Here is a 14,213-nt window from a genome sequence, read left to right on the forward strand (position 1 = left end):
TCCTTCCCAGCACCTTTCCTCTCCCTTCCCTTCCGCCACGACTCTTCCACACCGCCACGGCAGGAACGTCTAGGCGCGTCAGTGGGTCTCTGGTTCACTCTTTTCAGCCATGATTACTGTTTGCTCGAGGCTGATTACCGCCGCCCCCACCCGCACTCCGCAGCCCGCCACTGACTGGTCTCAGATGAAGTGAACATGACTCGCTGTGTGCTGTGTCTTTTGAGGCTGAACGCGTGCTTTTACACGGCAAGTGAGCATTAATTTTTAAAGTTGGGGTGTGCGAGCGGATGTCAGTTCAGTCAGAGGAGGCTTGCATGTGATGATAAAGAAAGGCCTTCCGTGTGGCAACAGTGGTGTTTATAGAGTTGACGAGCATACACAGCAGCGAAGCAGTGGTCTAGAACAACCAGGCAGGTCTCCGTGACAGACAGACCAACACTTTCCGGCTGTATGATGTTATGTAATAAGATTCTCGAACGGAATGGCAAATGATCATGAATATTATGCTTGACGTGCTCAATATTATTTCTCCCAGCGCCGCCATGTCTTGCAGCGTGTCGGTCCTCAGAGCACGGATGGATGTTAATTTAAGAGTAATGACTTGTGCCCCTGTACACATGCCGAGAACTCATTAGTCCAAGTAAACTTGTCGCATATGTCGGTACCTAAATCATCGTCAACAAGCCTGACATGTTTGCATTTCACATTGACTGTCAGCGCTGATCTTGTAAAGACACCTGGCAGTCAGCTGCCGACACATCTGCAAGAGCGAGTGACGCCAAGGTTCCCTTCGCTGAAGAGGCAGAAGGCGCTTCTCCCTTTGGTTGACTGGCGCAGCATCAGCGAAGGGTCGTGATGAAAGATCTGGGTAGGCCGGCATGGAGCCGAGGTTACCGTTCTTGTAATAATTATATACATGATCTTGTGCCCCACTTAATTAGCTTGCACGCAATAAAAAATCTCGTGATAAAAAAGAAAAGACAAGAAAGCTGTCCTTGACATTATTTTTTGTTTTTGCTGTGAGTGGTACGGACGCATTGTTACTGGTATCGTGAGGAGAGTGGCGCAGCACGAGCCCAGAATACATTTCGGCGGCAGCAAATACTGGCAGACTCACGCCGCGGCTGTCGGAATAATGAATGGTAGAATGGCTAGTCGATTCCCGAGGGAGTTGAAGCAGGTGGGGACGAGTTTTTCACGCCAGACGGAGAAGTGGCTGGGCAGGAAGAGGCGGGAGGAGGAGGCTGAGGGGGATAGGTGATGGGCTGCCGATTGTAAAACCCCTCTGGGAAAACTCAGAGAAATGCAAATATTTAGGCTGATTTATGGAAGCATTTTGAGAGTACGAACCAGAATTGGCCGGCCTGAAAATGCCGATAGGAATGGAGGGAAAGAAATACCTGCCTACATTAACATGAAGGAAACTGGTGATGGTGATAGTGGAGGTGGTGGAGTAAATAGTGGTGGTGATGGTGGCTGCGGGGGTGGTTGGGAGGGAGGATGGTCGTGTGAGGAGTGTTGGCGGACGCGGCTCGCAGCATGGCTTCATCAATCAGCTGTTCAGTAAGGCGTCACTCGGCCCGGAGCTGCATCTGGGAGGAGCTTGTGGGTGACAGGACAGAGAAAGAGAGAGAGAGAGAGAGAGAGAGAGAGAGAGAGAGAGAGAGAGAGAGAGAGAGAGAGAGAGAGAGAGAGAGAGAGTCCTTAATGTTCTACATATCACATAACAGAATAATTGTAACTTCCAAACTTCCACGCAATGCCAGTATGTAAGGGTACCCATTAAAGCTTTCATTTTCTCACATGATGAACGCGCGAGGGATTGCACATTAGTGAATTGAAGTATAATGGTTTGCACCGTTATAAGCTCCAGCATCGTGTTTAACGCCCGTGCCATTATAAAATCTGGACACTTAAGAGATTGATATTTGATACCAATTTGGTGAAAGTGTAAATGTAGATTAAAGTTACTCTGATACTTTTAAATCCATAGATTATGTATCGGTCAGACATTATAAAGTAAATGAAGTGTCTCAATTTAGCAGTGCACACCTGCTTATGCGGGTCGTGTGAGTGTTAAATTCCCTTTGTGCACGCAGTAAACCGGTTCTGAACTCCATTTGCTTGATCTGAGTCATCTCGTGCAGCAGTGCTTGGGAGGGAGGAAGGGAGGGACAGAGGGGGGGCGGGAGGATCGCCAGGGCCTTGACTCCATCCCCTTTTTCCTCTCCTTTGACTCATGCCATTTCCACGCCACTCCGTTTTCTAATATGGCAACACGGCACACGATATCCTCCTCTGCAGCGTTATCTTTTTTTACACTTTGTTGATAATGTCTGGTAGGGGGACGTGAGGGGGTGTGCTATTAATCATACAACAGCAGTGATCTTGTCTGGCCGTCCTGCTGGAAAAAAAAAAATGAAATGTAAACGTCTTGCTTGATTAAGTTTGTGTTTACTGCGCAGCGTCTTCGCGACCGCCATGTGCCCAGCTGCCTGGTAAACGGTTTTCTTCACTTGTCGTGGCATTACATTACGAAGATATTTTTTTCTTTTTACGTTGCGAAAGATTATTATTGTTGTTGTTGTTGTTGTTGTTGTTGTTGTTGTTGTTGTTGTTGTGTTACATCTAACCTACTACTACTACTACTACTACTACCAACAATGATTATTATGATCCTTATATTTGTAAGTCTTTAGGTTGCACTTTCTGATAAATACGTCGGTAGGAATATTCTCGAAGGGTGTACATTGTGGTACTGTTTGCCATTATTCGCAGTGTTCCTCTTACTGAGTTTTCCGTTATTGTCAATTGATTTATTTAGTGATATTTATTCATTAGTTTCATAGCTTATACCTTATTGTTAAGACGCGCAGACGCAGACGTTCTCTCAGATTTGTTACGTGGCAAGCTTTGTGATTCTTAATGGCGCTAGTTCTAAAAGACACGTAATTTCAGATTATTGTCAGTTCCAACCGGCTGATAGCAAGGTGTGATAACAGGCGGTGCTCTTGTCTTTCTGAATGACATGTTTACCTAGCGTTAGGTGAAGTGCACTGTCAGCATTTCTTACACTGCTACTTCCCTTCCTCCTCCCTTGTCTCTTACTTGTGCTTCTTTCCTCATGCTTTCTTCCCCAACTCTTTCGCCACCTCACGATGGTGTGTGTGTGTGTGTGTGTGTGTGTGTATGTGTGTGTGTGTGTGTGTATGTGTGTGTGTGTGTGTGTGTGTGTGTTCTTGAACAGCCTGCATGTTTGTTCATTAGTTTCTTTTAAATGTAGTTTCATGCTTGTTATCTTTTTTTTTTTTTCTTCGCCGCTATCACCACCACCACCACTCTCTCTCTCTCTCTCTCTCTCTCTCTCTCTCTCTCTCTCTCTCTCTCTCTCTCTCTCTCTCTCTCTCTCTCTCTCTCTCTCTCATAATTTAAAAGTTTCCCTCAACACACACAATTGGATCTCAGAGTGCATCTTTAATTATCGAACCGTCAAATAATGTGTTCCTGGAGACTGAATAATTAACCTCTTGCCATGCTGAAGAACACAGAACCAGTAGAACAGCATATGCACTGAATCCACATATCAGCGTTCAATAGTTTTACGAAGGACTTGGATACCTTTAGCTTGTGACCTTCCCTTCACTTCTATCTTCGGCAGGAGAATAGATGAACGCGTTTAGTTTTGTTTGCTAGAGAATAGTGGATTTCTTAACCTTTTTTTTTTATTTATTTATTTTTTGTTTTTAGTTATGGCAGTGGTGTTGGAGGGATAGATGAAGGGAGGCTGGAACGAGACACGAATGAAGGTGGAAGTATTAAGTGGCAGATGAGGGTGAAACTGAGAAAACAGGGACGAGATAGGAAGGGAGATACTGGAAATTTTAGGTGGCAGGTGAAGAAAAGAGACTCGGAAAGGAGAGGCGAGATAGTGGAGGGCAGTAGTAGTAGTAGTAGTAGTAGTAGTAGATGGCAGGTAAGAGAAAAGAGTCTGAGAAGTAGAGGAATACATAGTTGATGATAAATGAGGGAGAGACTGGAAAAGGTAGTAGTAGGTGGCAGAAAAAAAAAAAAAAAAAAAAAGGAAAAGGGAAACCGTTAAAGGAAGGACGATATAGAAGGAGTAATGGAAGTAGCCGCTGCGGGGAGGGGAGGTATGGAGTAGGGGGGGATGAGATTTTAGGGGTAATGGGGGGGCGGTAGAGGGGAAGGGAGGAGCTGTCGGGAAGGCTGCCAGATGTGCGAACGTGACTGGAGTGCCCACTGTTAGGGAGCCACCGATACGGACGCTAATGGTGGGAATATATTTGTGGGGACTCACTCGGTTTTACTCGATTTTTGTGCAGACAATTTTTTTTTTTGTGGGGGAGGGGGTGGGGAGGGGTGTTTTTTTGGGGGGATTGGATGGGAGGAGGGGGAAGTTTTTTTTTTTTTGTGGGTGTTGTGACTTCAATATTCGTCGTCGGAACTTCATCAGGTTTTGCATTTGTCCAGAGAGAGAGAGAGAGAGAGAGAGAGAGAGAGAGAGAGAGAGAGAGAGAGAGAGAGAGAGAGAGAGAGACACTCGGGCTAAGAGAGAGAGAGAGAGAGAGAGAGAGAGAGAGAGAGAGAGAGAGAGAGAGAGAGAGAGAGAGAGAGAGAGAGAGAGAGAGAGAGAGAGAGAGAGACTCGGGCTACTAATAACTGATGGCAAGATTTCGTCGTTTTTCTCTCATTTGATGAAAGGATAATTAATTAGTGACGCCTGTGATTTTTCTGTATTGATATTTTTCCCCTCCTCACTCTTTGTTTTCCCGCTTTATTTTTCCGTCCAGTCAGGAACAAATAATGGGACCCTTGTATTTTTTCCCTTCCTTAATTTCCTTGCAGCCGGTCACCACAGGAGGACAGCAGTTCACCCCAGCTGGCCGAGACAAAACTATTCCGGGGCGTAATTGGCTGAGGAAGGTGGCAACTTTGGGGACTTCGATGCTAGTAGCGGCTATTAGTGGTTGGGTACAGTACAGTAGCAATGGGAGGAGGGGAAAGAGAGGGAGAAAGAACAGGAGGGGGAGGAGAAAGTGGATTGAATGAGAGGCAGGAGGGGGAATAGAATGGAAAGCAGGAGAAGAAAGAGAAGGAGGTAGACTAGGGAAAGAAGAGAAAGTGGAGACAGAGAATGGAAAGCAGAAAGGGGAATAGGATATGAAGAAGAGGTAGACAAAGGGGAATCAGAAGGTGGAGGAAGTGGAGGGATAGGATGGGACACAGGAACTGGATGGGATGAAAGAGGAGAAAGAGAAGATAAAGAGGAGGGACAAGGAAAGGAGGAGGAGCAGTAGAAGGAGGAGGAAGTGGAGTAATAGAATTGAAAACAGGAGGAATAGTGTAGTGCTGGGAAATTAATTATGTATATTTCTACTTTTTTTTTTTTTTCCTAGGCTAAGGCCCATGTAATGTGCGAGGGTGACCAGAATCTCAGTACCATGTGACTAACCCCTCCCCTTCCCCTCCTCTCCTCAGTGTCCTTTTGTCCTTGCTTCCCCCCCCCCCCTCAGCGTCACTGTGTTGACCACTTCTATAACAAATTTACCCCGTGAATAAACGTAATTTCTCCTGCTTGGCCAGGTTATAGAGGCGAATTTTTCACCTAATCCCAGAGAATGGGGAGCCCTTAATACGATAAAATTAATTCTATAATGGTAAGGTCTTAAACCAGCTCAAACAAATCCCAGATAATTACGCCGCGCCAATGAGGTTGACGAATCTAATAAGTCTTTTTTGCTTCGCCGTCCTCTTACCCCTGTTGCTCCACAAGCCAGGAAGAGATACCAGACTTTGACTAATTCCCCAATTGATTTCAAAAGTCCATTGAATTAAACTTCTTAAAGTAACAACTATAAAGTAAACAGTAACTTAATTATTCATATTTTTCATCCCTGAACTCACAACCTAGTCGCTCCCCCCCTACTAAAAACAAAATTATAACTTAATAAATTTCCCCATTGGAAACCTTTATCCTTAGTTTCCCGCCGATTCCCTCACAAGCAAAGCCAGTCTCTCTCGGATTCTCCTCAGGTGAGCATGCGGTCTGATAATCTCCCCCTCCATTCCTGTAATATTAAGTAAGTGTTTATTTAACAATAATTTTACTAAAGCCAGTCTCTCTCGGATTCTCCTCAGACCCTCTCGGATTCTCCTCAGATATTCCTGTTGATAAACTGTTTTCTGAGTGGATAGATATTCGCATTTTCTTTTTTCGTTCTGTTTTTGTTGGTTTTCTCCACGGGACTAGTGAAACCACCTGGTTCGAGATCACCGTGTGAGACTGTCCTCAGGTATATACATACTTTTTGGATATATATTTGTTATTTATTTATTTATTCTCTGGTCTCCCCCACAACTCAGTAGTCGCGAAAATATCTCCATCGTAGTTTTTATGTAATTGAAGAATACGCTACCATTTATTTTGTATTTCTGAATTCCTTTCTTTTTATTATTATTATTTCGGATTATTCCATTATTTATTAAAAATCATAAAAGTGTCAGTATTTGTATTTCTCTTAATCCAGTGATAGGATTTAGTAATTATCGTGTGCCACAAGGGAACATCACACTCCCTTAGAGGGCACTAAACTGGTGAGCAGCGGTGGCATTTATTTCGCGATTAACCGAAAGAGGTGGAGACTGGAAATAAGTGTAAATGTTGAAGGTGGCACTTGTAGGGCATAGCCAGATTCCCCGGCATCTAGAGGTAACAAATGTGCAAATTAGGATATTCAGAGCCCCTGGAGCAAAGGCTAGGACTTTCTTTGAGGATGATCGGTTAAATCGAGTACTCGAGTGGCAACATGACTTGACCATCTTGTGGATAGGCAGCAACGACATAGAAACATCTACCAATCCCGCTAGGATTTTCTCCGATGTTAAGAACATCATCAAAGAAATCACTGCCAAATGCCAATCACTAGTGCATGTCTGCCAAATTGAACCCAGGACCAACCCTAGGGGAATATCAGTGGAGAAATATAAGAAATTCCAAGTAGGAATCAATAATAGAGTAAAGAGAGCCCTGAAGACCCCAAACATTCATTTTAATAATATTCAATTTGTACAAGAACTGAGCGAGGATGGTGTTCACTGGGATGAGAGAGGCCAAGCTCAAGTAATCAGTAAGATCAAAAGAGTTATTGAAGGTCACAGTAGCAATAGAGAGGCAGTGGAGTAGAACACATTGTCCTGGAAGAAGAAAACCTGAGCGCATACTGTGTATCGCAGGTCACCTAACAATCACCCTGAGAGATTGTGTTCTACACCCAGTACGTTAAACTTCCATGTGAGCAAAGATGACTGATAATGTTCGCCTCCCAAGGAGTGGATTAGACCCGTGGCAGGACTTAATGGATCATAACACCAGAGAGAGCCTGGGAGCAGTTAAACATGAAAGTAAAGGGAAAGACTTGAACACTTTAGAACAGGAAGTAGAGGAACTAAAGCAAATCTTAAATCAACAAAATCAGGTAATTGGGCGCTTGGCTAACATCCCTAATTTACACAGAGCACCTAGCACTCCCACCAAACCCCGAGATATCCCAATTCTTGAACTCCACCACCTACAAGGTCTTGACTCAACTACCCAATTGCAAATTTTCATTGAACTGGTGGAGCAAAGTAGCAATGAGGACACCCGCAAAGTGCAAATTGCAAAGAGTAGGGTCAGCAGCGAGCTCGCGGCTCTCATACATAACCATCAAACCTTACATCATTGTCACACCTGGAATAGTATTAAACAATTGCTTCTATCACAATTCTCCCAAGAGGTTAACTTTGACAGGGCGTGGAGAGACATAGACGCACAGACATATGATTGGGTAGAATCTCCCCAAGCATTTGCCAACAAATTCACTTGCAAATATGCCACTCTAGAGACGAGTTTTCCAGGAGAGAAACTCCCTAAATGTAAGAAAATTATCAAAAGAAAGTTGTGGCAGGGCTTAACCCAAGAAGCAAAGGCTAGACTAGAAGATTTCCTGGATGAGGATTATCCTCTTAATAAATTTATTGACAGGGTAGAACATGAGCGCCAACTGCTCGAGGCTGCCCATACTTCCCCCATTGCTAGAATTAAAACTGAACTGGAAAAATCTAAATCAAAACTCATTGGTAGCCCTGACCCAATAACTCAAAATCCCCCAGACCTAACAAATGCAACATCCAAGGAATCAAAGGAAATTTGGGAACTTAAGCAGCAGATTAAAAGTCTCACTGATCAAGTAGGAAGGTTGAGAACCTCCCCCTCTCCAACACAACCCACTAAATATTGCTCACACTGTCGAACCCATAGTCACACGCTGAGGGAGTGCTGGAGAAAACCTGCCCGTGGATCATGCTTTGACTGTAGACAGCATGGGTGCTGGAGAGGAAATAAAAACTGCCCCGGAAAACCAAATCAGAATATATGACTCACCCAGGGATTCACATCCCCCGCTATCAATCTCATAGTTAACAAGAAAATTCTTAAAGCTGTCATTGACACTGGTAGCGGCTATACTTTAATCACAGAGGCTGCGGTAAAGAAATTAGAAGGAGCTATATCACAAAGGCGAGCAGTACCTATACTACAAGGGGTAACTGGTTCACCCTTACGAATCTTGGGGATGACCTTACTAGAGATAGGAGTAGGTGAAGAGACTATACACAAACAATGGTGCCCTGTAGTCCCGAATAGCTACCTTGACGCTGACGTCTTACTCGGGACAGACATACTTTCACAAGCTCCTTTTCAATGGAATGGTAAGACAAATACAGTAAAGTGGGGTAAAACCACATACCTTGTTAATCATATCAAAAGGCAGAAAGGCAAGGTGGAACGAGTTCACGAGGTACCTATTCTTCCTACCACTCCCAGTCAAACAGAACACATCCGTCTAACTCATACCATCAAACTTGATCCCTACCGAGCTCAGTTTCTTCCTATCTCGGTGAAAGAAAACCCAGGAGAAACTTTGTTAGTCCAGCCTCAGCCATGTTTAACGCCTAATCATCACCCCTTGATTGTGACAGTAGATGAGAATAAAAAGGTCCCCCTCCCATTTATTAATGATACTAAGGGCCGGAAAACAATTAAACCAGGAACCCTATTAGGCACTTTTGAAAACATCTCCTCCCCGATGATCAGAGTCATCCACCAAAAGCAAGCCACTCCTTCCATAGAAATCCACAATGATCTGTTGCCACACAACGACCAAACAAGGTGTCAGGAATCAAAGAGTAGGCCACAAAGACTCGAGGAGTTGATAAGACAACAGAAATGGAGTAACCTTACTAGAGAGCAGAAAACAATCTTAAAAAATATCATTCTCAATCACCATGATTTATTCATAGTAGACAAAAACGAACTTGGATTAATGAAAGGGCCTCCTGCTAAAATTAATATCTCTAATCCAGAGCCTAGTCGTGGTCCTAGGTACCGATACCCCGAGGAAGCAAAAACCCTGATATCAAACATGTTAACAGATATGGAGAACAGAGATATCATTGAAAAATCTACATCTGCATGGCTCTCTCCTATAGTATTAGTCAATAAACCGGATGGAAGTAAAAGAATGTGCCTTGACTACCGACATGTCAACAAGCACCTAACTACTGATATTTACCCGCTTCCCCGCCTAGAAGAATTAGTTGAACAAGCAGCTGGCCATCAGTTCTATGCCACGCTAGATATGAGGGAGGCTTATTTTCAAATTCTATTGGAGGAAGGTAGCAGAGACCTCACAGCCTTCAGTGATGGGGTGACTCTCTATAGGTTTAAAAGGCTACCTTTTGGATTAAGCTGTTCTCCAGCTATCTTTACTAGACATATGGCCTCATTGTTAGCTCCTCTCGTGAAGAAGGGTTGGATGAAAAATTACTTAGACGACCTAATCATTTGGGCTTCAGACTTCACCACACTCAGCGAAAGACTCAGTGAAACTTTCGCTTTACTTAAAGAAAACGGAGTCAAGCTTAACTTATCTAAATGCGAAATGGCAAAGACTGAAGTTACGTTTCTTGGTCATAAAATTTCACAAGAAGGTAGTCAACCCGACCCAAAGAATGTAGAGGCAGTATTGGAAATGAAACCGCCCACTAAGGTCAAGGAAGTGAGACGATTTTTAGGTATGGCAGGATTTTATAGGAAACACATCAGTAATTTCGCTCAAATAGCCACTCCACTTACCAACCTAACGAAAAAAGATCAACCTTTCCTTTGGACAGACAAGTGTCAGGAGGCATTCGATACCTTAAAAAGATCTCTTGCCCAGGCCCCTATACTAGCGAGAGCGCAAAGTAACCAGCCGTTCATTTTAACAACTGATGCCAGTAATACCCACGTAGGAGGCGTCTTAAGTCAAACTCAGGAGGATGGGTCCGTCAGACCTTTGGGCTATTTTTCAAAAAAATTAAACTCCACTGAGAATAGGTACTCAGCTACAGATAAAGAAGCCTTGGCAGTACTTCTCTCTTGTAGACACTTCCATCATTATTTGTGGGGAAATAGCTTCACTATATTCACAGATCATCAGCCCCTTACTAGTATATTCAAAAGAAAGACCAAATCTGCCAGGATGAACCGCTGGATACTAGAGATGAGAGAATACCAATACAACATCCAATATGTGAAGGGAAAGTATAACTACGTGGCTGATCAGCTCTCTCGCCCAGTGAGGATCATTCAGCGATGTCCTACTCCAAACTATTTAGGCCTGACTTTAGAACAAATCAAGATTCAACAAAGGGAAGAAATTAAGTGGAGAGACATGATAGAGTATCTGGAAGGAGGGTCTATACCTACCAAAAAGTATCATAAGAGTATATTGCACCAGTTCACTATAATTGATGAGTTGCTGTACTACGCTAAGGAAAACATTGATGGCAGCATTCATTATTCATAGGTAGTTCCTCAGGTTCTGATTCCTAAAGCTTTAGAACATGCACATGAGCTTTCTGGCCACCTGGGTCAGAAAAAGACAATTAAAAAGGCCGAAGAATTGTTTTACTGGTGTAATCTCAAGTTTGACGTAACCCAGTACGTAAAGAATTGCCTTACCTGTCAAAGATTTAAAACCTCTCCAGGGTTACAGCAGCCTTATCAGGAATTACCTTCAGTAGAGAAGCCCTTAGATAGGATAGGTATAGACCTGACGGATATGATTGCAGGCAGTGGTGGCTACCGATATGTGTTGACTATCGTAGATCACTTTAGCCGATTTGTGAAGTTCTATCCACTCAAAAACAAACTATCAGAGGGAATTGTAGAGGCGCTGCAGCAGTACATTACCGACTTCGGGACTCCTCACTCCATCGTCCTGGACAACGGGGGCGAGTTCACCTCCCAGATCTTCCAACAATTCTGCCAGCAACACCTCATCACCCTCTGTTACACCACTCCCTACCACCCGCAAGGGAACGCCATCACCGAACGACTCCATCGCACGCTCAAATCCATCTTGGCTTCCATGTGCCGAGGTTACCCGCTACGGTGGCCTCGCCTACTCCCTGTGTGTCAGGCCACTATGAATGCCGCCGTCCATACCAGTATCGCCCAACAACCTTTCTTCGCGTTTTTCTCCCGGCATGCGCCCCGAGTGGTGGGTGCCAGGCTACCCGCAGTTGATGGTGACGAGCAAGACGTGGATGTGGTCCGCCGGCTGATCCGGGAAACACACGAGAAAATGACTCGGAAATACCGTAATGCGGCCAACAGGAAACGCAAGGAGCAGAAGGTAGACATTGGGGCGTTGGTGTGGGTGAAGCGAGAAACTACAGAGTCAGGAGTGTGTAAGAAACTGTGTGTTCGTTGGGACGGCCCATATAAGGTGGTGGAAGTTTTAAGAGGAGGCGGTGGTTATGTGGTGAAAGACCCTTTCTCGGGAAAGATGGTGCAAAGAGCGGCAGAAAAGATCAAACAGTTTCACAGTGAGGAAGAGTACGTAGTTGCAGCTCAAGACACAGTGTTCCAACCTGATATAGAAACTGAAGTGTTACCGCCTAGAGTGCGTAACCGTCCCAGACGCTATATTGAGGAATGTTAATGTCGCTGGAAAGACGGTATAGAAAAGAGCAGAGTGCTTGGGGTAAATAGAGTCTCCCCCCTTACTTTTGCATGGTCTGGCTGGACTGGTTGTAATGAATCGTGGTATGACGGGTATGGGTACTATGTGAGAGGTGATGTAAGAAGTTGAGAAGGAATAAGGAACCACTTTAATTCGCAGACTACTACTGCACTCGACAACCCGTTCGGGCCATACTGTGGTGGATTACTTCAGGACGTGGCGAGCGCTTCGCGTAATCATCTGTAGTATCTCGTGGTATGAGTGAATGTGTGGATGAGTAAATGACTGTCCGAGTGGAAGGAACCGAGAACTGGGGTGGCCGAATCTCGTTTCAGAGAGTGACGGAGTGACTTAAGGTTAAGTCCTCACACCACAGGAGGTCAAGAGGCTGGTTGGGGTGGAATTTCTTTTCTTTTTCCTTGAGATGAGAGAAAGAGCCGAGTTATGTCTCCAAGGGACATTGTGGTGATATGGCCCACAAGCCATTGTATGGGAGAGAATGTCAGAGTTATTTCCCGACAGAGAACACGTGCAGTTCGTCAGCCTGGCTTGGTTGTGTGGTGGTGAGGGGAGTTTCTAATTACTCGGATGTGAAGGTGTTATTTTATTTTTTTTTGGTAAGGAGAAAAGAGAGAGGTGAAAAATTCTAGAACGGATGAAAGGCTCGTGTAGTGCTGGGAAATTAATTATGTATATTTCTACTTTTTTTTTTTTTTTTCCTAGGCTAAGGCCCATGTAATGTGCGAGGGTGACCAGAATCTCAGTACCATGTGACTAACCCCTCCCCTTCCCCTCCTCTCCTCAGTGTCCTTTTGTCCTTGCTTCCCCCCACCCCCACTCTCAGCGTCACTGTGTTGACCACTTCTATAACAAATTTACCCCGTGAATAAACGTAATTTCTCCTGCTTGGCCAGGTTATAGAGGCGAATTTTTCACCTAATCCCAGAGAATGGGGAGCCCTTAATACGATAAAATTAATTCTATAATGGTAAGGTCTTAAACCAGCTCAAACAAATCCCAGATAATTACGCCGCGCCAATGAGGTTGACGAATCTAATAAGTCTTTTTTGCTTCGCCGTCCTCTTACCCCTGTTGCTCCACAAGCCAGGAAGAGATACCAGACTTTGACTAATTCCCCAATTGATTTCAAAAGTCCATTGAATTAAACTTCTTAAAGTAACAACTATAAAGTAAACAGTAACTTAATTATTCATATTTTTCATCCCTGAACTCACAACCTAGTCGCTCCCCCCCTACTAAAAACAAAATTATAACTTAATAAATTTCCCCATTGGAAACCTTTATCCTTAGTTTCCCGCCGATTCCCTCACAAGCAAAGCCAGTCTCTCTCGGATTCTCCTCAGGTGAGCATGCGGTCTGATAATCTCCCCCTCCATTCCTGTAATATTAAGTAAGTGTTTATTTAACAATAATTTTACTAAAGCCAGTCTCTCTCGGATTCTCCTCAGACCCTCTCGGATTCTCCTCAGATATTCCTGTTGATAAACTGTTTTCTGAGTGGATAGATATTCGCATTTTCTTTTTTCGTTCTGTTTTTGTTGGTTTTCTCCACGGGACTAGTGAAACCACCTGGTTCGAGATCACCGTGTGAGACTGTCCTCAGGTATATACATACTTTTTGGATATATATTTGTTATTTATTTATTTATTCTCTGGTCTCCCCCACAACTCAGTAGTCGCGAAAATATCTCCATCGTAGTTTTTATGTAATTGAAGAATACGCTACCATTTATTTTGTATTTCTGAATTCCTTTCTTTTTATTATTATTATTTCGGATTATTCCATTATTTATTAAAAATCATAAAAGTGTCAGTATTTGTATTTCTCTTAATCCAGTGATAGGATTTAGTAATTATCGTGTGCCACAAGGGAACATCACACTCCCTTAGAGGGCACTAAAATAGGATGGAAAGTAGGAGGAGGAAGAAGAAGAGAAGGGAAGGAGAGGGAGGAATAGGAAGAGAAGGAAGAGTAGGAAGAGAAAGAGAAGGAAGAAGCTACGCGGATTAAGACAGTGGTAAAGAACAAAACTATTTAATTTCTCTCCTTTTTAGTAAACACACATCCCAAATAAATATATCTACTATTGCGACATAAAGAAAAACACACTTTCTACGTCC

The 14,213-nt window shown here is 43.8% G+C and overlaps 1 protein-coding gene across 9 annotated transcripts in view; it reads left to right on the forward strand.

The window, feature by feature from the left end:
* The window catches only part of LOC135098920 (uncharacterized), a 70,882-nt gene that overhangs the window by 2,537 nt on the left and 54,132 nt on the right, over positions 1–14,213 (forward strand). Inside the window, exon 2 of one of the 9 annotated variants that reach the window (XM_064001336.1) lies at positions 4,867–5,085. The exons of the other annotated variants lie outside the window; for them this stretch is intronic. Within the exon in view, the coding sequence (XP_063857406.1) occupies positions 4,867–5,070 (204 nt within the window). The 3' untranslated portion in view covers positions 5,071–5,085. Of the gene's footprint in view, positions 1–4,866; positions 5,086–14,213 lie in introns of those variants that run through there. 9 annotated transcript variants of the gene reach the window in all.

The sequence above is a fragment of the Scylla paramamosain genome, unplaced genomic scaffold (assembly GCF_035594125.1).
Source record: "Scylla paramamosain isolate STU-SP2022 unplaced genomic scaffold, ASM3559412v1 Contig92, whole genome shotgun sequence".
NCBI lineage: Eukaryota > Metazoa > Arthropoda > Malacostraca > Decapoda > Portunidae > Scylla > Scylla paramamosain.